Raw genomic sequence first — 24,383 nt, forward strand, 5'->3', positions numbered from 1 at the left:
TACAGTTTAACAAAACCCCAAATCAAAAACTCTTAAAACAGAATCTTTGAGGTGGACCAACCCCACATCTGGATCCCTGGCTTTTCTCCCTCCCCCTTCCCTCAGAATACCTAAAGAGAGGAAGCTGAAATTGTAACCTGTGTCTGGATCCAAATTTGCTCACTTGAGTCCGTCCACCTCTCCAAAACAGCAGTGAGATACAGCCAAATCCTGACCGAATAAGCAGCACCAGAAGTTACTATATACAACTGTTAGTGAGATAGATACATTACAGTAAACACTGAAAACATTTACAAAAAAAAACCAAAACCCAAACAAAACCCCCTAAGACTTGTATTAAGATTAAAAATCTGAGTGTGTTTTTGCTTTGTTTATACCTTGACAAGTTTGCACTAGAACAGGCTCTTACTGTAGGAAGCGCAAGAACAAAAAAGAGATGGAGCCCATCACAAAAGGTTAGGGGTAGTGGTTGCTTTGCTCTGGTGCTGCACGCACCTCTTGGGATTGCCTCTGGTATTGCTATGCCCGGTACCGGCCCCGAGGCCATCTGGGGTGACCTGGACACATAGGACTCTTGCTGGCTCCCTCACGCTCGCTCACACACATGCGCGCACACACACACGAATGTACAGTTTATAAATAACAGAAACACAAACTGAAGTAACAGAACTGAACTGAGCCTGGATCTTAAGACCTACCCCCAAACCTCCTTGGGGGATGGTCACTTTTAGGTCCAGTTGTTGCAGTTTACAGGGGAAGGAAAAAGAGAGGGGGTGGGGGTGGGGGATCTCTACTGTAACGAGACTTCATCCTGATTTGAATTCTTTTTATACTGGCTCAGGAACCTAAGCAACAGCTCCAGAAGGTGTTAGCACTGGAACCTTAAAGGTTTAAATAGCTTGCTGTGGAAGGATGTAAGTGTTTCTGCTATTTCAGCAGAACGTGTTTGGTAATTTGGGAGTTTGAGATTAACCAGGAGTTTCTGACAGATTGGGGCGGGGGGAGCAGGGCCTTGGCTTGTGGTTGAGAAGATTAAGATGTACTGTGCTTAGCTTCAGTACTGAACAATTGTTTTGTGGGTGTTCCTTTTTCCAGCTCTTTCACAGAGCACTGATTGCAACCCACAATTACTTCGGTGTATGAGTGGAAACATTGCTGGTGGGGTGCCCACCCCCATGCCCTCTTTCCGTTCCTCTATGTTACTTCTCTCTTGAAAAACTTTCATCTCTTGCAACACAAATATTTTGGAACTCAAAAACCATCAGCTCTAAACATAACATCTCAGGGCAACAGTGGTTTAAAATAGTCTTTTTGCAGGGTTCTTATCATGGATTTGACTCTGAGACAAGGGCAGACATGAGTGTACACACCCAACGGTTCACAGTACCCTGTGTATTCCTAACCTGTCTGGGTCTTTCTCCAGTTGTAACCTTGTCAGTTTTGTGAGGTTCTTCAAAGCCATCTGTGCTAGTCTCCAAAATTCAAAGGTGACTGTTACTTGCCATAAAAATTTAATGATTACTGTTCTCTGAGGAGCTCCGTTTGGGGTCTGCTGTGTGACTATACCACTCTGCAGGCGTTGGCGTGGTGTGGAGACCTCAGTGCAACACCTCCAGTCCTCCATGGGCCCAATTGCACCAGGCTTGGCCCAGGGCTTCCACAGAACAGAAAAACGTTTAGGAGGGTTAAAAAAAAGGCATCTTTAATTTTGAAAGCAATTGCATGTGGAAGAATGCTGTTAATGAGCCTTATGGCTGTGGGGCAGCATGGCAATGCAGAGCTTACTGGCAAAGTGTCCTGCTCAGGCAGCCTGGGTAGTGTGAGGCTGGAGACGGTACCTAAGCTGTGCAGAGCTCAGTGAACATCCTAGTCCCTTTGACTGTACATTTACAGATGGCAGGAGGAGCTAGGACAGGCGTTGAGCAGTGTATTAACTTTAGTGGGAGGAATAGGCAGATGTCCTGTACACTGTACACTGTCATCCGTATCTCAGAGAACTCTCTCTGGCTCGTGGTACGAGGGACCTGCTCTGAGAGTGGGAGTCATGAAGAACTAACTTTAGAAAAAAAAAACAAAAAAAACCCGAACCACAAACCAACAAACACACCGTGGCGGCAGGTCAGCGGCACAAGCCCCCGTTAAGGAGGCGACCCCTCCGCTGAGCACAACGTGTCTGAGTGTGCCGAATCTGCATGTCAGCAGTTAGGAAAGTCTACTCCTGGCTTATGCCTGCACAGTGCTCCTGACAAGGGGGCTTTCGGTGGTGGCTGCTGTTCTTGTTGGTTACTCCCTTATGACCATGTTTTACATTCTTCGAGCCGGTTAATTTCCATGCAGTGCTCATTCCCAATTTAAAGAGGATAGTATTCCAGAAAATGGGATCTTTTTTTTTCTAATGCATACTGTGAAAGAAAAGAAATACAATTACCGATCTTCATGGTTCTTCAGGGTATTTTTCTTGTTTGTTTTTCTCCCCAGAAATAGCAAAAAATTCTCTGCACAGAGCATTACATCCCCATAAAGAACCCTTTGTCAAAGTGGCCACATCATGTAGCCACTTACTGCCCCTTACCACACTGGGCACCAGGAAATCCAGCCCCTGTCCCTCATTCACAGCTCAGGGACCAAGCTCAGGCAACATTTATTTTTTATTCTGTGGCTTGAAGTGTGTGTCTGGGTCAGTGCCCTGGGGCTATTGCTTACAAAGACTCTTCCTCATTACTTCCGAGAGAGCTGGATCAGTAGAGAGGAAGTCGAGTTGCTGCTCACCAGGTGCCAGCTGCTCCCTTTAATTTCATGCAGAGCCTTGGGCTTGCTCTGCTCCCTGAGCTGCCCAGGGACCCCCAGGAACCCCAGCAGTACCAGTCATGTCCTTCTTTACTGCCCTGTCACCATGGTTCCCCTCGCAGTACCCCTTTGGCTACCACATCACACAAAGCGCACCCTGACCTGTCTGGACTGTGCTCCCTATGTGGGTGGAGTTAATTAACTGCTAATTAGCTGCTTAAATGCCCTGTGGATGGTGACCTGCTATAAAAGTGGCCTTACAAAAGCCACCTAAGGAAAGATGCTGGGCTTGGCTTGGGGCTTGCTTTGGGAGAGGGCTGTGCTCTGGGGTGGGGGGAGCGAGGTTCAGGAGGAGTGGGCCAGGCTCTGCTGCCATCCCTCGTATGGCCACATCTAGCAGCACGCTTTAACTTACTGGGCCACTGCCTGCTGCAGGCTCTGCCCAGCTCCCTTTCTTTCACTTACTGCAACCACAAGGATGTTATTCCTTGCTGGGAGGAGTGAGGCATATCCTTTGGGCAGTTTAGGAGGAAAAGGTTGCTTTTGTTTAAACATTAAACACTGATTTAAATCCAACAGTGACAGTGATTCTCAAATCTGTGTTATTTCCTTATGCCATTCATCTCACACTCCTTCTCTCCGTCCCCTCAAGGTGCTGGCATTAGCATCTCCCACCAAGGCTCAGTCAAGCGCGCCGTCCGCAGAAAGGAGCTGGGATCTCGGGGGGACAGAGCAGCTGTTCTCTGAAGCCGCGGCTCACACCTGCTGCTGCACGGTCTCTCTGGCCAGGCCTCCTCTCCTGCGGCAGCGCCCTCCACGCGTTAACAATTACTGCTGTTTCTGAATTCTCCATTCTCTGTAATCTGCAATTTAGTTGGGTTTGTGGGGGAGATCCCGTTACGTGTCTGCATGCTGTACCTCTCTTTCAGCTGAGTAAGGGCACTCATTAACCGTGCGTTGGCAGCATCCAAGGAAGCAATGCGTTTCTCCTGCAAACCAACGGGCAGATGGGAAGAGTCAGGGCAAAACCATGGAGACCTCTGTGATGCCAGGGCTCATCCTGAGGCAGTGACCCAAAGGTCTCTTGCACTAGGACCTTTCACAAGTTGGGGTGGAAGGAACCATAGAGATTGTCCAGTTCTGACCTCTTTGGCATTCCTGGGTGTGGGGGTTTCAAGTGCTACACAGCACTTTTTAAAATGCACTGCTATTAGTGGGACCACAAATGTGCTTTGCCTGCACAACGTGAGCTAAACTCATTTCAGCAGCCTGACGAAAATGGAACACAGTTTGATTCTTCACTTATACAGAAATTCATTGTAGTGTTTGCTCTAACTCAGCCATTACAAAGGCAGTAAGAGTCTTCTTCTAAAACCTTGGGTTCTCCCAAGGTAGTTATTCCTGTCAGTGTTTAATTGATTTTGTTAGTGTAAATTAATAGTTTAAATGACTTGTGGCCTCCCAGGATGCCTTAGATGGCAACTCTTACTGGTTACACTATCATAAGGATGGGAGCAAAGCTTCTGTGTTGCAGCCTGCTTCTGCCACTCCCGTTCTTTGCGACATTAAACAAGTCCCCATCCTTCTCTGTCTGCCATTAGCAGGTGGGAACAGAAACAACTCAGAGAGGCACAGCAGTTTGCCCGTGTGTAACTTTGAAGGTCCATGTATGAACGTGTCCAGCGCTACTGTACAGCTTGAGAGAACAGAGAACAATGTAGAGGACCCCCCACATGTAACACACATGGCTATAGGAGACAGGACAGCCCCCTGAGAGCTGCTGGCAGGCTGCACTGTTCACACCTTACAGATAACCCTGGAGCTGCTCAGCTTTGCCAGAGTGCAGAAAGGAACACGATGATTTACAGGCTTTGGACAAATTAATCCGCAGAAAAACAGTGATTCTTTCTGCAAAGTTACTACTGTCTCATCTCCTTTTTAATTAGCTATACAGTCAATTAGTCATGAATAGTGACTCACAAGTGATTAATAGGGTTATTAAGAGTAAGCCTAGAACACACTATCACCTAGCCACAACCTGTAGACAGGCCTGGCTGCTGAGATGCTGCTCTCTGCTTACACAAATTAAAAGCATATGGGCCCTAGTTTCAGATTCTCTTTTCCATTTACAGTGTTTTGCACCCAGCACTTGATGCTTCTCTGTCATTGTGATCTACGGCAATAACTGAGCTTCCAAAGCTACAACCCAAAGGCTGAAAAAACATGTTGGCTTTGCTCTGGCCAGGCTGTGTTCCTTGGGTCCAGGTCTCACAAGCATTACTGGAACATGAACACCAAGCAAAGCTCTGGGGACCTCAGACTGGACTGTGGGCATGGTTGCTCCACAAGCTGCTACCCCCCATATCCTCTGTGTCACCTGCCAAGTTCCAAGGCTTTCTGGAAACAGTCACGTAAATGTGAATGTTGTGACAATAAATTGCATCGTGCTGGAGCCTGGCTAGCTCTGCCACCTCACCCATGCACACACTTCTGCTGTGCTTGAGCTGGCATTACTGCATGTTGGCAGACTCACCCTGGAAGTGCGCAGCCCTGGGTATTTGGGTCTCACCTGTGCATCAATAATCTTCTGCTTGGAATCCACAGCAGCCTGCATTTCTGCATGGTCCTTCTTTAACTCCTCCTCAACTGACATCAGTCTGGTAGCCAAACAAACAAGAAAAAAAAACTGCATTTGTTGGGCTCTGCCAAGCCCCCAGGTATTAGTCTCATACACAACTAAATCAGCCTTTTGTTTTGTCTCTTGCTCTTCACTAGAGATCACTAAAGCAGACTGTCCCAAAGCTTAAGTGACACAGAACAGTGAAGGCTGGCCCATTTGAGGGCTGGTTAAAATCACCAAGTTGGCTTGGCTCAGGTAAAGATGAAGCTTGTTGGACTGGAACAGTCTATGCCCCAAATTTAAATACTGCATCCCACTGGGTCGGTTTCTCCCTAGCTAGGGAGTCATGGGATGGTGAGAAGATCATTAACCAAACGTCATGAAAAGAAAGCCTATTTTGATCATTACATCTATTGCTCATATGAACAGAAGAGAAAGCCAGACAAACTCTCTTGACAACTGGGGCAGGCTGCCAGCTCTTCCCTCCTGAGTTTTGCCTTTGTCAGTCAGGAAAACACTGGGGGTTTTTCTTGTCCCAGGTAACATTGGTGGTGGTGGTACCAAAAGAGTCAGGGCTTTAAGTCCCTTTCCAGGAACTGTAAACCCAGAAGGACAGAAAGTGAACAAATGCTCAAAACCCCACATCTGTCTGCACCTCCACAGAAACCTAATTCTCCTGAAGAGAGGTCAGTTCCAGCCAAGCTGCCTGCAGGCCTTACTGTCACCTCCAGCAGTTCCACCTCCCTCCCCTGTACCTGCTGATGATGCCCTTCATTTGGATCTCTTTATCCTCCTGCTGTCTCCGGAGCCGCTCCTCACTCTCCTCCAGCCTGGCCTGGTACTCCAGCATTAGCTTCTGTGTTGTCTCCTCCTGGCACTTGAAGCGAGTCTCATACTCCTCCAGCTTCTTGTTGGAGATGCGAAGCTTGTCCTGCAGCACCACTATGTCCTGCTGGTACTACAGCATGCAGGGACAGACACAGGAGGAGAAAACACAAGTGGCATGTTACCCAGCAGGGCTTTGCCCTTGCCAGGGTCTCCCCATAACCTGACCGTGGCCCCTCTCCTCGCATGAGACTAGCTGCAAACCCGTCTCAGATAACCCTGCTTGCCGACACCTCCTCTTCAGTCTTCTCCACACTGTGCTAGGAGTGATGCTGTGTTCCGCTGGGCGGGCAGGTCACTGGCAGGTTCAGAGAATGGGTTGTTAGCAGAGTCTGGCATTTCACATGGGGAATGAAGGTTAGAGGCAGTGAATGGCAAATGCATCTGGCACCTTCCTCACACTAGCAGTGCAGAGCTAAACGCAGGCAGGAGAAGCTGTACAGGTGGGATTTTGGGTTTACACGTGAGCTCTTCAGTCTGCAGCTTTAAACCTGAGCGCTTTGGATGTGCTGCAAGCCAAGCACCAGCTCTGCAGCAGTGACAGACATAGGTCACGGCTGTCTCATCACAGAGTGGTTACCCTGCATCATGGTGAGGGCAACTCGCTGATTTGAGCAGGGCAGTGAGCACTACTGCCTTTTGGGGCCCAGCATTTTAAACAATGCCATCAGATGTCAAACCCGGGTTCAATCTGAGAAGAGCTGCTGCATGAAGCCAAGATCCCACAGTTGTACTTCTTATTCAGATGACACTAATCAGCAGAACAATCATAGAAAGCAATTGAAAAAAAAAGTTTTCTAACTCAGTAAAACTGGGTTCGGCTATTGCAGAAGCACAGCATTCAGTACATCTTGCTTTGCTAAAGGAAAATCCAGTGTATATCTGTATGAAAAAAAACTCCTTTCAGCTTCAAAAAATTATCTTCGGAAAGAATCTGTGAAAATTATCTCAGCTGGAATAACCTCAGCACATTTAACATGCAGTTGATAATCTGACAAGCTGCTTTTAAAGAGTCAGATATGGGAAAAAGATTTCCACGAGTCATGAAGCCTGTTACAAAGCTGAAAGTGTTACCCATGGACAAAAATGGATTTAATTATGTCTTGACTTGGCTAGCTGAAAAACATGGCCTTCCCTTTGGCCATCCATACCCCTGTGAAAGCAGTCAAACACTGGACTTGGTTGTTCCCCAGCTTTGAGTCTTGCAGAGGGGTCTGCCCAGCAGATCAGCTCTTGGTGAGAGGGGAAGGCAGTTCTGCTGGATTCTCGATCCATGGAAATCCACATTGCTTTCCTGGTATCGCTCTTCTAACTGACAGCAAAAATAACTGTAGCTCCCAAGCATTTCAAATATATGATGCTGATGGTCTTCCTGCATTGCCAAAGGATTTAAGCCATGGCTGGCAGAGGGGCAGGTTCCCTGAGCTCCTTCTGCCTGGGCAGGGACAGGCACAACAGACCACTCTATTTTTTCCTTTAGCAAAGCTTTTACTGCAGCACTAGAACAACACAGCTTGCACATGTAACCTGGAGCAATGAGGGAACAGCCCAAACAGTGGCACAGAAGCACTAGAGTCAGACAGAAGGGAGTTGCGTGAACAGGAAAGATTAAATACCTACCCTAGCCTTAAAATAGGAGCAGGCAAGTGAGCTCAAGTGATACCAGCAGAGGCCTCAGAGCCCGAAGGAGTCGCTCCTGTCTCTAGAACACTTGTCTCATTCTTGGTTACCACTCATATCTTACAGTAATGGGGAGAGAGATTATGCTAATGGTGATCTTTAATGTCAGTGACTGATGTGACAGCAAAGTAGCAGAAGATGCTGCATGGGAATGAGCAGGCTCATGGGGAGGTCCCTCTGAGCTTGGGACAGGGAGCAGTTTGCTGCAATGCTGTCAGTTTGTAATCCCAACATTCTACCTCAAGGAGGACCTGCACAGGATGGGGCCTCTTGGGCTGGCATGGAAGTAGACCAGTGCCTGGGAGTGCCCACCTGGTGAAAGTTGAGCCTATGTCACAGGAAAGGCTGCCATGAAGGGGATTAGTGGCAATGCTTGGCATGCACCCTGTCCACACCAGAGGCCATCTGCCTGCCCACAGGAGCTGGAGAAGGCCAGCACATGGTTCGTGGTGTGTGGCCCTTCAGCATTTCACCTCACTCCAGTTCCACTGTCAACAGCACTGCTGGCCACTGAATCTCACTGAGGACTCAAATAAGCACTGAACTCTTTCAGAAGCCCTTCAGTGACTAAATGCAGCAGTAAGCCAGTGCACAACACACCAGTCTGACACCACCTCCTCTTTAATTTGCTGCCTACTGCTGTCTCTGCTTAGGTGGCAGGCAAGGTTTCTATACCTCTGCAAACAGCCTGCTAGGGGTGTACTCTATCAGCTGTTGCCCGACCAGTGCCTGTGTATTTACTGGAGTACCCAAGGAGCAGAAGGCCAGGAAGAACTAGGCTGAACTACCACAGGCTACACTCTTCCTGGGGCAGCTAGGAGTCACCCTGTATCTCCCAGTACCTACAATACCTGCCTTTGGCACTTCACTTGAATTTAGCAGGTGACAGTTCCAAAAGGATAAAGCACAGCAACATGAGAACAAGAAAGGCTATAGTAACAAAATCAGAAACATGGCTGTGCTGGAAAAACAGGAAGGAGGCTTGGGAGGGTAAGGTTTGCAGTTCAACGTGATCAAGTGGTAACACATGGCTGATGTGAGAGAAGAGAAGCACACTGAGGAAACATCCCAAATGCTGACTGTGCCCAACTGCAGTGGTATTGGCAGAGGCAGGCTGCTGAGAAAGCACCTTGCAGAAGCAGCAATCAGCAAATACAGGCTCTTCTCAGCTCTTGACTGCTGCATCCTTATTTCTAAACCTACTTTGCCAACCCTATCTCTTCCCTGCTTCTCCTGCCCTAGGCTCATCTGGGAAGGAGGGGATGTGAGCGGCACCTATTCCTTCAGCAACAGCACAGGGTCTCTCTGGGACAGTGAGATGTCTCTGAGACCAGAATGTGGACTAAATTTTTAGGTCTTTTTATAAGCTTTTGACATGGAAGCTGCTTCTTGCTACATGGTCCCTGTTGTGAGGCATGAGGCTTCCTACACCTTACTCTCATCTCTTTTATAGGTGCACTTTTTAAGCTCTCTCCCTGCAGCTGGAGGGCGTAGGAATGGGGGAAGCAACAGGCACTGTCTGGCTTCAAAGTCTGTTGCAGAGCAACATCAGCACTTGATTCCTTGCTCCTGTTTTTCTTACCATGACTGGTAATTCCAGTCACTGAGTGTGTGAAAACCCCCCAAACCTTCCCCAGAAGTGCCCTGTGAGGCTGAGCAGCCAGGCAGAGAGCCACCTGTCACCCTTCTCTCTTGGGCAGTGATGACGCCACAGCCCACCTTGTCCCCAGGGTGCTCAGATGAATGACAGTCAAGGAAGTTCTCTCTCTATTTAGAAACTTGTTTCAATCCAGTCAGGTTTTACCTTTTCTGCTTGGCTGAGCTCGTCCTTATTCCTGAGCTTATCCCTGTGCTTGGAATCTGGGTCAATGCTTTCATCTTCTAAAAACTGCATGTTCATATTCAAAAGCCAAGCAGCAGTGCGGTCCAGGGCATTGGGGTTCACAGGAGAAGGGGCCTACAATGAAACATACAACCATAACAAAAGAAAAACCTGTAACAGAAATGGTCATGAAGCTGGAGAGAGAGAATTTCCTTCCAAGCAAGCCCTCTCCCATGATGATCCTACAGCAACAAACAGGTCTGAGATACCAGAGCAGCTGGGGCTGAGGGCAGGAACAACTCCTGTTCTGCATCTACACATTCTTTTAGGGCAAACAACCTCTGACAGGCTCAATTCTTCCCTGTGTCACCTGCACAGAACAGACTGCAGTGGGGTCCTGCTGAAAGTAATGGACCCAGGACTCTGAGCAGGTCCTGTCATCTTCAAAGGATGTGACCTTAGGAGATGCCAAGCTGCAGGCAAACAGGATGGCTCGATGTGATATATTCACTCTTCAAGCAGAGAGTGCACTCAACTCTTCAGCCTCTTTCAGTGAGCTGTCTCTTTGTTTGCTGTGGAGATTTTGTACAGATAAAAGCAGAACTGCAAAATTAAATGCTCCTTTTGGTGGTGCAGGTGCCTTCTTGGAAAATACAGGTTTCTTTTTGGCTAGGCTACACTTACAATGCTGGAGAAGTCTAAAAGATCAACATCTTAGTAGTTCATCTCTAGGTTTGTTCATGTAGCTATGGGAGCTCCAAGAGCTGTTCTATGGTCAGTGAGCTAAAGGCAGGGCTTGCTGCTCTTCAGTCCCATCCTGGGCAGAGACCAATGGCATTGCTTCAATACTTTCCAAGCAGATTAGAAGGCTGAGGAAGTGCATCTCCAGCTATTTCTCCTCCATTCTGGGTCACTATACACTGCAATAACCAGTTTCTTGGGTGAACACACGGGATCTGGATGACTTGGTCAAGGGAATTCAAGTTAAAAACGCAGTAATGTTGTGGACTTTATCCTTCATTCAAACCACTGGAGAGTGGAGAAATCTAGACACTGGCAAACAGCAGAATGGGAGATGCTGTACTTAGGAGTGGGGTCAGGTTTAATCACCTCACTGGGGCTGTAGGATTTCCCATGCTGTCTTCTAGCCTGGTCTTCTGCTTCTGGAATTTTACATCAGGTTTCAGACTCAGCTGATGAACATTACTTGCTATAAATCCTCACCTGGCTTGTGGCTTTCTACTTCTATCTCCAGCTCGGGCACTGCTGCTCAGAATTTCTGGCTCCAAGAAGTGGTGGCCACTCATTTCTGTCACATAAAAATCACTGGTAAGGGATATCAATGAACAGAGCCCAGCTCACTGTGCATGGGTCCTTCTGTCTTTTTCTTCCTTCCCTTTGGTAAAAAAGAACATCATCTGATCTGACCTAGGACAGTCTGGAAGTCAGTTCAGAGCAGATGGACTTAAAAAAAGTAGAAGGGCTTGCAGCTGGCAGGAACGAGGTTCATGGGCTTCTACTAAAGTGACCACCAAATGTGATTTCTGTGTTCTCAAACAACGTTAAATACCATTAAGGAGGAGTGAGCAGTTTCATTATGGTCTAGAGATGCTGCCAACAGACAAGTAAAATGTGCAGACAGGGATAGGAGAGACATTCTGAGGACTTCAGGTCTTGAGAGAAATTTTGAGAAGCCAGTAGGGGTAGGTGGAGGAAGGATCTGCAAACACAACTTGTCCAGGGCTTTCCCAAGGTCACATGGAGTTTGCTGTCTTCTTTCTGGAAGAAACAGGCTGCTGCTGCTGGCAGAGCTGTGCCCTCTGTACTTAATGAGTATTGATCTGCATTACACAAATGCTGCTGCATGGCATGCCTGCTAATGTCAGCACTTATGAGTCAATGCTGTGTGCACAGAGCAGCTCCAGACAGGGCTGATAAAACAATGCCTTCAATGGGCAGCCCTGACAAAGGTCTCCAAGGCTGCCTTGTAAAGGAGAGGTAGTGACACCAACTTTGTGGCTCTTTCAACAACATAGTGCTAGAAAGGTGCCTTAACCCTGAGCCTGGGCTGAGATGAGGTGAGCTCTTGCCAGCTGTCTGTATTCTCTGGGTTTGGCTTACTTCTAAACCTCTTCCTTTAGGCACTGAGAGGCCCTGCTGTGTTCATTTTCTATAGGGTTCCTTCTGAAATGTAGAATGAATAATGAGCACTAGAAAACTAATTTATCCATGCCAGCAAAGCCAGAGAGTACTGGGTCTGTGACCTACTGCTTTCAGCTTTAGCACCTCGAATAGTGGTATCTATTTCTGTGCAGACCAGCAGCGGTCTGGGACCGGAACCAGCGCAGAGCTCTGCACAGCAGGGGCTTCCCCCTTGGAGGGGAGCACACTGCTGCCTTACTGCTACCACCTCCCCAGATGCACTCAAAGGGCAAACAAGGAGTGTCCTGGAGTGCCGTGGCTCCGCTGGGACAAGAGCCACAGGAAGGAGATTCTTGGTTATAAGAGAAGATTAGGGCCTGGTTCGAGTCTGGGAGATGGTGCAAGGTTGACTATGGCATGGGATGAGAGCCTGGGCATGGAGAGGCAAAGCAGTGACAAGATGGTAGTGCAGGACAGAGGCATGGCTGCCATCACCTTCGTGTCTCTGCCACCCACTGCCTTGCGGCAGCCACACACCAACATGCCACGCAACGGAGGAACAGGGAGAACGAGCACTGGTTTGTGTTCCCGGCCCTGCAGGGCCTCTGCCTCAGGCCAAGCTGGGTGCAAGAGCCAAGTACAAGCCCACATGCAATGCCACCACAGGGTTGGCACTGATGGGGTAAGAGCCACAGTGACACCCCCTTCTAGTGCAGCAATCCCTGTCGGCCAATTTCTTCTTCAAGGTCCATGGGCTGACCCTGCCTGGCCCCTTCAACACCCAGAGCTGGTAGAGGTCCCAAACTTACCTGTTTGTGCATCGTGCGCTGCTTCATCTCAGGGCTGTCGCCCTTGGAGGAGGAGGACTGCTGCCGGAGGCGGGCTCCACTGCCCGGCCAGTCTGGGGAGGAGGACATCATGGTGCCGCTGGAGGGTCGCTGGTACTGCACCGTGTTCAGCAAGGAGGGCGGCGTCCGGCCGCGGGTGACAGGCGGAGGCGGCGGGGGCGGCTGGTCGATCCGCCTCTGCGGTCCCGCGCTGTTCTGCCGCGGCATGGTGGGCTGGCCGCCCTTCTCCGTCAGCGAGAGCTGCCGGCGGGCCAGCTCCCCCGGCCGGCGGGAGAAGTCCTCGCTGGTGGCGGGGGCGGCAAAGCCGTGCTTGTTGGCCGTCAGCTCCTCGCTGTTGCTGTGGGAGCTGAGCGAGCTGTGGCACTCGGAACCGGAGTCGCCCAGGCCGCGGGGGGACAGCGGGAGCCCGGCGGCCATCTGGTAGACAGGATTCTGGAAGGAGAGGGGAGCCAGGAGCTGGGGCCGGCCGGGCGCACTCTCGCCGCTCGGCGTGGTGGGGGTCTGGCCCACCCGGCGCACGGTGGCCATAGCCGTCACGCTGTTCTGCTGAGTCCGTGTGGTCCATATGCCCTGCAACTGCCCGAGGGAGGACTGACTGTCATTGAGGGAGTCAGCCGTGCCAGGTGCATTGGCCCCACTGTCCAAGAGCCGATTGTCCTGCAAGTCCACCATGGACAAACTCTTGCTGCCATTAGACATCTGCACGTCGGGCTCATTGGCCTCTGAGTAACTGGAGCTTCGGGCAGGCGAGGGCTGGGCCCCAGCAGACCTTGTGACAAAAAACAAGTCCTTGTTTTCAGGGGTTGGAGATGGTAACCGTGTGAAATCTATCAGACTGCGGTAAAGTCAGTGCATAAGGAAGAGGAGAGGAAAACAAAACAAAAGAGAAGAGTTGTGAATGCTGCACCAGAGCAGGAAAACGAAATCACTCAGAAGAAATCAGCGTGGCGCAGCTGTGCGGGATGGGGACATCACCCAGCCCCTGGCCTGGCCAGGTCTGCCCATGGGGAGGGACAGTGCAAGGGGAGCAAGGGAGGATGGAGGGGTATGGAGGAGCCCTGGGACAGCCCTGCAGGGGCAGGCAGGTGAGTGAGGGGTGTGTGGTGAGAGATGCAGAAGGCATCACAGACACACTCCTGGGGGCTCATCACACCAACAGTATATCACCCTTTCTGCTTCCAGTTAGCTGTACCCATGCCACTCCTGTGCCCCTGCTGTGTACCTGGGCAGTAAGCTCCTCAAGGCACACTGGCCAGTATCTGTGCAGCATGGAGCACCATGGGGGCCTGATCCACAGGTCAGACAGCTCCAACAACAGAGCTAAGTCTTGCCATTGAAGGTTATCCACCTATTCCTCCTGCTGTAACACACATCCATGCAATATTGATTTCTTGAGGATAGGAAGAAAGAGCTTTGCAGTAGCTTAATGTGAATATACTGCTGATCAAAGATGGTGCATTGTAAGCAAGTATTTGGGTGAAAGCAAGTTGTCAGAGATCCTCCATAGCATTAGATTTAAGTAATTTTACCTCATGCTGGGAAGCATTAGAGATGAAAGCTCTGATTACAGCAAGTCCAGCACCATTGCTACTTTTGAGTTCTAATTGGACTGTTAAATATTCTGTAGTTTCCACTTACAGACTTTTTTACTAGCAGTCTTTCAGTCTGTGTGGGCTTCATTTAATTTACCACAAATAGAAACATTACAGGTCTGCAACAAAGTCATCTTCCCCATGAATGAAACTTCTTACATAATCAGGCCAAAAAGTATGTCAGGTGACTGTGCCTGCAAATCACTGCTCAGCACTAAACACACAGTTAAAAAGAATGGACAGAGTAGACTGGAACTCACTCTAGACCTCTACAGCTCAGCAGCTATTAGAGAAATGTCCAGATCTGCATCTCAGTGAGTTCAGCACATACTCTGTCTTACAAAGATGGACACGGTCAACCCTAAAACTCTTACGTACTTAGAGACCTGATGAACTTCCTGGCAATGCCCATCGCTCTGAGGTTAGGACAAACAGCCCTCAAGTCCTCAAAGGATGAACATTTTGCTTCTGCAGCCACATTTCAACAGCTGAGACCAGAACAGCCAAGTTCTTGATTTCCCAGACAACATCCTCAGTTTTGGCCTCTCAAAGGACCCGGGATGGAGCCATGTGCTTGCGCTACCACCCACAGCTTTGTCTAGATTCAGAGCTGAACTGCACCCAGCAGCAGTTCTGTGACTGGAAAGCCTGATCAATGGATCTGCACATCACACCCTGTCCTCCTTGTCCCTGCAGGTGCTCAGATTTTGTCAGTATTTCCCTGGCCACCTCCCGCGCTCTTACCCAGACAGGTCATTCTCTATCACCATTTTCTGCAGCCCCATGGAGATGCTGTTGCCAGCACTGGGTGTGGATGCGGCGTGCTCGGCCGTGACCGAGACCTGCACACAGGCTGGGTTGCTGAGCGCCGAGTTGACATCCCTCAGGATCCGAGGCAGAGGCCCAAGTTTTGTTGCAGTGCTCTGGGCAGGAAAGAGAGCAGAATTGCTACCAACATCCTGTATTTCTAGTAGAGAACTAAGGGCTTTGCTGGCTGCAGGACAGTCTCTTCAATGAATACATTAACTGTAATTTTCTCCATCGTTTCCCCCACTGCTTAGGCAGTGCCATTTGCTGCTGTAGGGCAGGGGAAGCAACTGAGAAAGTTCAGATACAGAAGACAGTTATATCCAGGCCTTGTCCAGCTGTCTTGACAATAACCCTTTTAATTAAAAAGAAACCTTTAGAATCTGCAGACAGATTCAAACAAAATCCTGGTGTTTGGCTGCTCTGCCTTCTCATTCCACCTGCCCCTTCATCCTCACCCCTCAAAGATAAACAGCAGAGGAGGGAAAGGGATACACTTACCTGCCTCAAAGAAGGATGTAAAGAACAACCTACTTCTGCAGCACGTGCAAAGGCTGGGGAAGCACTAAGGTGACCAACGGCTGCACTGTGCATTGATCCAGCTAATTGCTGGACATGGGGAGGGGTGTGGTGTGGTGTGGTACTGGCCAACTGTGGTCCCCCCACCCCAAAGCCTGTCCTTGCGATCCTCCTGGATACCTGCTCCAGTTGAGAAATGACTTCCCAGAGCAGTGAGTGCAAAGTGGACAGTTCCCGGCCCAGGTCAATGTATCCTTCAAAGCCAGCTGTATTGGAGATGGTTTCGGGATTGGAAATCTCCAGTAGAAATCTCTGCATATTAGTCCATTCATGCTCCAGGAACTGATTCATAAAGGACATGTACTCCTCTTTGCTGCCAAACCTATCAAGACAGAAACATAAATTTCAGCTAAATCCTTGTAAACAGAGTGGGTAGGGACATATGCAAGTAAGAAAGCCAAAGCTTTCCTTTGGCATCTGAACCCCTCAAAGCCTTTGGGATCCCTGGGTTGCTAGCAGGTACCTCGTACACCTCACTGATCATAGAATCAAAATGAATTTCAGCCTAATTCAGCTAAGTCCTCGTCAGCATGGGATCTCTGCAGTAGAAATGAAGGTGAAAGCTAGAGAAACAAAACCATTCTTGGTAACGGACTGAATCTTACTGCTGGGTCAGTGCACAGCCTCCAGAAATAGGACCTGTCACTGGAAATAAAGAAACTGTAATGCCAAACACCATCCATGGACTGAAGCCCAGTGAATGATGATGGTAGGAATCTTGCACTCTTCCATGGGCACTGAGGCTGACTCCATTCATGCCAGCTGCTGCTGCCCCAGCACAAACTGCTCCAGGGATCACCCTGGAGAACTATACCTGCAGCTGGGTTGCTCCCCTGGGTTTCCTGCAACCTCCTCCTGCCCTCCAAGAACTCCACCCAGACTTCTGTCTCAGTTACATGTCTTATTTAGAGCACAACAGGGAGGGCCTCACGGTTCAACTGTACCAGCAGTAATTGGTGCTGTGCCAGTGCCAGCGATTTGGTGAGGACAAGCTTGGCTGTATGCCATCTGCAGGGCAGCTCAGCTGATCACCTTGGCTTAGTTCAAGGAGTCTTTCTTGCAACATGCTGAAAATCTGAAACCTCTTTAGTTAGGGATTGGTCAGGAATAGAGAGAATTTGTCATCTGGTATAACACACTTGCATGTCTTCTGTCTGTGCCTGTGTGCACCTATGTGCGTTCCTGACTGCCAGTGTGTGAACTGAGCTAGTTTCCAAAGCTAGGAAGCTTTAGACAGGAACTGTCCATTCATGTTTTGGAAAGCTCATCATTTTGTTATCAGAGCTCAGGGTAAGTAGCTCAGAGCTGCAGGCAGTGGAAAGATTTTCAGAAATCTGGGGCTTTGTTTCCATCAAACCAATGGGCTTAGTCAGAAACTGATAGTACACCCATTCTCTTTTCATACCTTCCCAGCTCAGACAACAGCAATTGTTAATAGAAGGGAAGGCCCCAGAGCTCACAGAAAGGAAAGAGCAGCTCCTGAGCTGTGCACACCAGTGCTGCTGCCTGGGTTCTGGTGCTGTCGGTGTCTCTGACAGGAGGCCAAGCCCTGCACACCATCACCAGGCTGTGCCAGGGTGTTCCTGCTGCCACCCCGCCTGCTCGTCCATGTGGTCACACAGCCTGTTTCCCTGCTCATAAAACATGTCCTGTTTTGGAAACTTTAAAATGATCCGCCTGACCCAACAGCGAGGGAATGAGTCCCAGAGAGACGTGCGGGAAAAAGCCAAGAGGAAACAAACAGGAGCCCTCCAGGGAGGAAAGGACCAGCCAGCGTGGGACTCCTGATGTTGGAGCCATGGCTCTGCCCATGCACCCGGAGCTTCCTTTCCCTTCTCCAGACCCCTTCCCACTCCTGCAGCCCGGCTTACTTGGCGAAGTTGGCGAGGTTCTGGGTGACCTTGGCAATGAGGGTCAAAGTGCGTGCAGTGCGGTCATCTGGGTACTCCTGCAGGAGGCTGAAGAGGGACGGGGACATGATGGCCGGGCAGAGGAACCGCAGGAACAGGGAGGCACTGATCAGTCGCTCGCTGATGTCTGGGCGGCCTCGGTTGCTGCATTCTTGCCTCCATGAAGCAAAAACTTCTTTAAGCTCCCTTGGGAAGACACTGCAATGACAGAAGGACATGCAGGGATAGCAAGTTCAAGGCCAGGGTGTTCGAGCTGCCACACAGCAGTAACTAAACATGGTGCGTATCAGCTGCAGGACACAACACCCAGACCTGCACCATGGCAGAGCCCTCTCACCCTGCTGACTCACAGCAGCGTGGCTGTTGACACCAGTCATAGGCTCTTGTCTTTTTTGTGCAGCGTGTCTGTTAGGAGCCTCAAACCTCATGGAAAAAAGCAAAGTCACTCCTTGAAGCTGTCAGAGAAGCAGCTTCCATCAGACTGATGTTCCTGGTTGTGCTGGGTGCCAAAACCCCAGACAAGTGGAAAGACAGAGAGATGAAACAAACTGTGCAAAGCAGCTCATTGCACCTCAACTGGCACTTTGAAGCCAGAGGCAGCTCAGCCACCCAGATGGGGAATGTCTCCTGAAGAAACACAGCATGGTGGGACCCCCTCAGCAGAATACCAGCAGTACTGGGGTCACCAGCACGAGGGCTGTACAAATTGTAATACTCCTGTTCAAGCACCTGGATCAAACCCCTCTCTGACTGCTACAGAGAGCCCCACTGGAGTTAGTCCAGCCTTGTAACTGCACAGACCTCAGCCTGGCTTTCCTGGATACCAGAACTCCCCTGGGGCCAGCAGACTGCAGCAGCCCTTATCACCACAGAACTTGCTGCCTGTTTCTGCTCAGCCCTCCCCAGCTCCCTGCTCCCACCTTATCCTGTTCCCAGCATGTGTTATTTATTCAGCTGGATACTCCCACGAAGGGAACAGGCTGGCAATGGGTCCCACCATGCTGCTGCTGGGCTTGTAGGTCCCTGGCACACAGCTCCTCACCCATCCCGGAGCTTTCCCTTGCCAGCAACCACTGTCCCTGTTTCAAGATCAGAGCTGTTTACCAGCAGAGCTGGATGGTCCAAAAGCAGACTGAAAAGGGGTCAGACTCCATTTTAGGTCACCAATCTCCCTAAAAAGCAGCCATCTCAGAGGACGGTTTCCCAGTTTCCTGCAGGAACTATGTGGGAGAAGCAAAGCAATGTCCCACTGGCCAGTCCCGGTGTCTGGGCTAAGCCTCACACAGCTCAGGGAGAAAACCACATGAGCTGCACAGCCATAGACACCATCCACTGGCCAGCAGTAGCAAGATCAGGTGGGAGGCTCTGAAATGGAGGAGTGAAGCACACACTCGTGGGTGCTACCCCTGCAGCAGCACTGCCAGATCCCCAGATGAGGACAAGGTGTCCCTCCTGCTGCCAGCACCTTCCATCCTCCAGCCTCTGCTTCCCAGACACTCACCTCATCAAGCCTGACAGTCTGCTCCTTGCCACAATTGCCAAGTTCAGGATCTGGGGGGTTTGTGGTCCATCAGAGTGGCAAGTACCCTGAGGCCAGAGGGCCATGGCCTCTAGCTCCATGGCTATTCTCTGAGCTCAGCAGGCAGAGCCCTCACCCCTCATTTTGTTATCTGCCAGCTGCAGACCACACTGCTCAGCCACACACCCTGGGTCTGGGGGTCTAGCCAGCAGACACCCCACACATATGCTGCCCACCCTGAGCATCCGGCTCAGCACTGCTGCTGAGGTGTGTGCTGCTAGACTCCAGCCTTCCAGGAGGAAAACTTTCTCTGTCCTTCTAACACAGGTGGTGCCACTCCATGGAAGTGCTCAGCAGGCACTGCCACTGCATTCAGCTTGTGCTCCATGTTGGCTTTGTGCCTTCACACTCACCAGCTTTTACCCCCTGCTTTATAAATAACATTAGCCAATGCCTTCTGCTGGATAAATTCTCCTCTGTCTCGCGCTTGATCCACGCAATTGGACAAAGCCCTTTTACTTCACGGTACTTGCACAGAAACAGGAGAATCCTTTAAGCAATTTAAGGCTTGACTGATCAGGACAGGTTGTACAGTTACTGGAAAGTAAACCCTTCAAAACACAGGCACCGGCTGCACGCAGCCCCTGAGTGCTGCTCACCAGCACAGCCTGGGAGACCATTAAAGTTTAATTGTGCACGAGCTGGTGGAACTCAGTTAGCTGGCTGGATGTGACAAACAGGCTCCTTACTCATTACCCAACTTTCCAGTAACGAGCTTCCACATGCTGCATTTCTGCTTACACTGAAACTTTCCAGATGTCCAAATTATGTCATAATTATAACAATTTTCGGTTATTGTAAACCTCTTTCCTCTTGCTGACTCTCTCCAGCAGATGAGCAGGCACACTCTGGCACTCTATTTAAAGCAAGATCGTTAGCTGTCAGGATACCTTGGGCCAATCCTGAGTGCTCATCAGCCCAATTAATCCCCAAGAACTGCTGAGCACAAACGACCAAGGGGGAACCGCTCAGAGCAGCAGCTCAGCCATTCCAGCCTTCCTTGGAAAGGCTGTGCTGGGGGAACACACTTCCCCTGCATTCCTGACTTTCCTTAGGTCATTTTGAAGCCTGTTTTTAGAGCGACCTTTTAGTGCTGCTTTGGGTATTTTTAGGAAGACATAAATTCAAACAATTATAATCTAACTAAAAGCAGTGAATCCCCCCTGGGAGAGCAGGTAAACAGCATTCCTGAGTCAGAGAGTTATCAATTGGCCCAGGATTAGGCAGATGATACCTGCACAGAAATCTGCCCTTTGCTTATTTATGGTAGATAAAGGAAGTCTGAGTGAGTCTCCCACTGCTTGTTTTCTCCCCGAGCAGTATCAGGAAAAGCCATTCCCTTCCTGGGCTCACAGGAGGGGACCCTCTGTATCCTGGGAGATTACATCTAATGAGTTTTCAGACCTCAACACAACAGCTGGGAAATGAGAGAAAATGAGAAATCCTTATTATCAGAGACTTCCTCCCTCCAATAATATCCTTAGTTGATCTTCTGCAACAACAGTGTTGCTACACTAATAAAAACTAAGCCCAGGCTTCAACAGGAAGACTGCAAATCCAGCAGTAAGGCAAAAATGATCATTCTCATATGACCCGGACAAGAGTCTCTGGGAATGTCAGCAAGAAGCAGAGAGAAAATATTTTTCTCTCTCCAAGAAATGAGTTATAAGCCAGTTTTTTAGCCCTTTCAGGACATTTTTGTTGCAGGCATCATCTGTAACAGCCCCACAGAGTCCCTGCTCTCCCAGTGCCCAGGGCTGAGCAGCTGGTAATGCCATGAGCACAACCATGCCCAACAGCCACCTCCACAAGATACCACCCTACTCCAATCCGTTTTGCATATTGGGGCCTGTCCCAACAAGTTGCAGAAACATTCAGCCTGAGAACAAGCAACTAGGAAGTGCTTCAAACTGCATACCAGTCCTTGGGCCAAGGAGGTGAAGCGCACCCCATCTCCACCTCAGCAGCCCCCTGGGGCTGGGAAAGAGAGGGGTGAACCCAGAGGAATGCAAGGTGCTGAGCCAAACAGCAACCCAGGAGGAAGAACAGCATCCTCCCAGCTCCAGCATTCTGCAGCAGCAGAACATCTGCCTGAACCTAAGCTCCCTGTGCTGGTGCAGCTTCCTTGAAGGCAGGAGGAGTACCAAAAAATTCCAAATCTTCATCTCATGCTCAGGAGAGGCAGAGTCTGTCAGTCCCATCTGGATGGAATTGTTACATGGGTAGGAGACCCAAGACATGCATTTCTGCCCTTGGTCCTAGACTTTCATATGCAGTTGGCATCAAGCCCCTCTCTGAATGTGTCACTCCACTGCCCTGTCCCTGTCTGTCTGTGACAGTAACCCTCCAGCACCCACTGACAACAAGTGTGACAAGGAATCAGTGAGGCTGTTGCACCTCCAGACCAGAGTCTCCAAACCCTGGCTGACAGGGAGCTGCTCTCTCACCCCTGGCCATCCTCACCCTTGCTTCTGGACCACAGGATTCCCCTGTGTACTGCAGGATGTGGACAGAGCCCTCCTTTCACAGCTCTCTGAAAAGCAGCCTATGAATGTGTCTAAGGGACAGGTCTGAACAGTCTCAACAAATCCAAGTGCCGGGTGCTGCACTTTGGCCACAACAACCCCATGCAGAGCTACAGGCTGGGGTCAGAGTGGCTGGAGAGCAGCCAGGCAGAAAGGGACCTGGGGGTACTGGTTGACAGCTGCCTGAACATGAGCCAGCAGTGTGCCCAGGTGGCCAAGAGAGCCAATGGCATCCTGGCCTGCATCAGGAATAGTGTGGCCAGCAGGAGCAGGGAGGTCATTGTACCCCTGTACACAGCACTGGTTAGGCCACACCTTGAGTACTGTGTCCAGTTCTGGGCCCCTCAGTTTAGGAAAGATGTTGAATTGCTGGAGCATGTCCAGAGAAGGGCAACGAGGCTGGGGAGAGGCCTTGAGCACAAGCCCTATGAGGAGAGGCTGAGGGAGCTGGGGGTGTTTAGCCTGGAGAAGAGGAGGCTCAGGGGTGACCTCATTGCTGTCTACAACTACCTGAAGGGAGGTTGTAGCCAGGAGGGGGTTGGTCTCTTCTCCCAGGCAACCAGCACCAGAACAAGAGGACACAGTCTCAAGCTGCGCCAGGGGAGGTTTAGGCTGGAGGTGAGGAGAAAGTTCTTCACAGAGAGAGTGGTTGGCCATTGGAATGTGCTGCCCAGGGAGGTGGTGGAGTCACCATCCCTGGAGGTGTTCAAGAGGGGACTGGACGTGGCACTTGGTGCCATGGTTTAGATAGTCATGAGGTGTAGGGTGACAGGTTGGACTCGATCTTTGAGGTCTCTTCCAGCCTTCTTGATTCTATGATTCTATTCTATGATTCTATGGACTGTTGCCACCCTTGTCCCCTGTGGCTGTCCTGTCCCTGTGCTGACCGAGGGCATGCAGAAGGGAGAGATGCTCAGGGGATACCCACCAGTAGGAGTTGATGATTTTGCAGAAGGCCAGCTCACAGCACATTTTCAGGTTGCTCTGATGTTCAGGAAGGTCTGAAGATGAGCACTTACTGGGATCCACCTCACAATTTTCATCTGACTCGTACAGTGCCTTGATAAATTCCCCTGGAAAACAGACAGTTGGTGAAGGGTTTTGGAGAAATGGGAGACCCAGGGCCTGAGCAGTTACTCTACACCCCACAACTGGCTGAACAGAGGCTGGGTATGAGAGCAGGTGGCAGTGGCTCCCGGGGCAGGCTGTGCTTCAGCCAGCTCTCACGATCTCTGAGCAGACCCAGAAGCAGCCAGCGCTGCTTGGGGAGCTCACAAAACAGTACAGCACACCCTGCAGAAAGGCACCTGGACTCCCAAGCAGCACATTTCATCCCTCTTCCCCACTTGGCAGATCTGCCTCTGTGGCTGTGGGCTATTGCATCTGCACTCTGCTGCCAAAACACTCACTTCCTCAGCCTGCCCCGACCCACATCACACCATTTCCAGAGATGCTCCCTCAGGCTAATCTAGTAGAAAGTATGCTGGCAAGTTCTGTAATTATTTGTAGGATGGCCTGCTACTGCAGACTGTGTCCTGGCACTGCCAAGCCAGTGTGATTCACAGGAGAAATAGGTAATTAAAGGAAAGAGACAATTTACTTGGTTTATTTTGAGATGAACGTCATACAGAATTAAATTAAAACATTTTCCTGCATTTCCCTGCACTCTTGTTTGGTGCCTGGCTACTCCTCACCCTTGCAGAGACTCAGACTGTGGATTTGATTTGCCAGCTCCTTGCTCTTGTGCCACCTTCCACCTTGGGGGGCATGGGCATAGACCCTGGCTACCTGGGCTGAGGGTGCTTCCCACCACTCCCACACATCTAGCTAGGTGGGAAGGCAGTCCTCTGTCCCAGTCAGCACACAGCAGTGGCTGGGAAAACCTGGGTACAGGATAATGGGATCAAGAGGCAGCGTTCAGCTATGGATCTGCAGGCCTAGGTGGCATTCTGGGAGAAAGGTTTGCATTGCCTTGCCTCGATTTCCAGTTGGTTTGCTCATCTCTTAATTCCTGACTGTCTTAGGTTTTCCTATCCTCCTGTTTTTTGCCCACTCTAGCCTGCATTCCTATCCTATTGCCAAAACAGATTTTAATTATGTACTGGAGAGCCTCTCCAATGCATTTTCAGCTCTGCCAGCCAGCTCTGCTTGCCTGCAGGTGATGCCTCCTGTTACCATCTGACCTCATTCCTTGCTCATGCTTCATGGTTTCAGAGGAAGTGCTGTGCTGCACTATGTTGTGCTGCACTGTGTTACCTTGTGACACACAGAGGAATCAGTTCACTGAGAAAAGGCCTGCACAGAATCAGTGCCCTGAAGAGCTCGCAACAACTGCAGGCTCCTCCTGTACTAGATGGAGCTGGCTTGGCAGCATTTGCATTGAGCCCTGAAAGGGGAAGGTTTCAAAATTCTCTGCCTTCATTAATCTCCTCGCTTTTTAGAAATTTTATGAGGTAATCTACTTATAGACTTGCCTTCAACCAAAATGCATTACGAGGCAGAAATAAATCATGTTCCTTTCCCTTTCTTGTGGGCTATCTGTTGGCTTGATTGAATTTGCCCAACGATCTCCCCTTCTTCAATGCTGTCATTATTATTATTATTATC

The 24,383-nt window shown here is 50.0% G+C and overlaps 1 protein-coding gene across 1 annotated transcript in view; it reads right to left on the reverse strand.

Annotated features, from left to right (window-relative positions):
• Positions 1-3,584: 3,584 nt before the first annotated feature.
• Positions 3,585-24,383, reverse strand: part of DAB2IP (DAB2 interacting protein) — a 41,341-nt gene continuing 20,542 nt past the window's right edge. The window contains exons 5-13 of the mRNA XM_054393603.1: positions 22,705-22,849; positions 17,634-17,870; positions 15,883-16,084; positions 15,121-15,299; positions 12,746-13,619; positions 9,777-9,929; positions 6,163-6,356; positions 5,357-5,444; positions 3,585-3,776 (exon numbers count right to left, since the gene is read on the reverse strand). Of these exons, the coding sequence (XP_054249578.1) occupies positions 3,609-3,776; positions 5,357-5,444; positions 6,163-6,356; positions 9,777-9,929; positions 12,746-13,619; positions 15,121-15,299; positions 15,883-16,084; positions 17,634-17,870; positions 22,705-22,849 (2,240 nt within the window). The 3' untranslated portion in view covers positions 3,585-3,608. The remainder of the gene's footprint in view (positions 3,777-5,356; positions 5,445-6,162; positions 6,357-9,776; positions 9,930-12,745; positions 13,620-15,120; positions 15,300-15,882; positions 16,085-17,633; positions 17,871-22,704; positions 22,850-24,383) is intronic.

This window comes from Indicator indicator, chromosome 28 (assembly GCF_027791375.1).
Source record: "Indicator indicator isolate 239-I01 chromosome 28, UM_Iind_1.1, whole genome shotgun sequence".
In the NCBI taxonomy this organism is placed as follows: Eukaryota; Metazoa; Chordata; class Aves; order Piciformes; family Indicatoridae; genus Indicator; species Indicator indicator.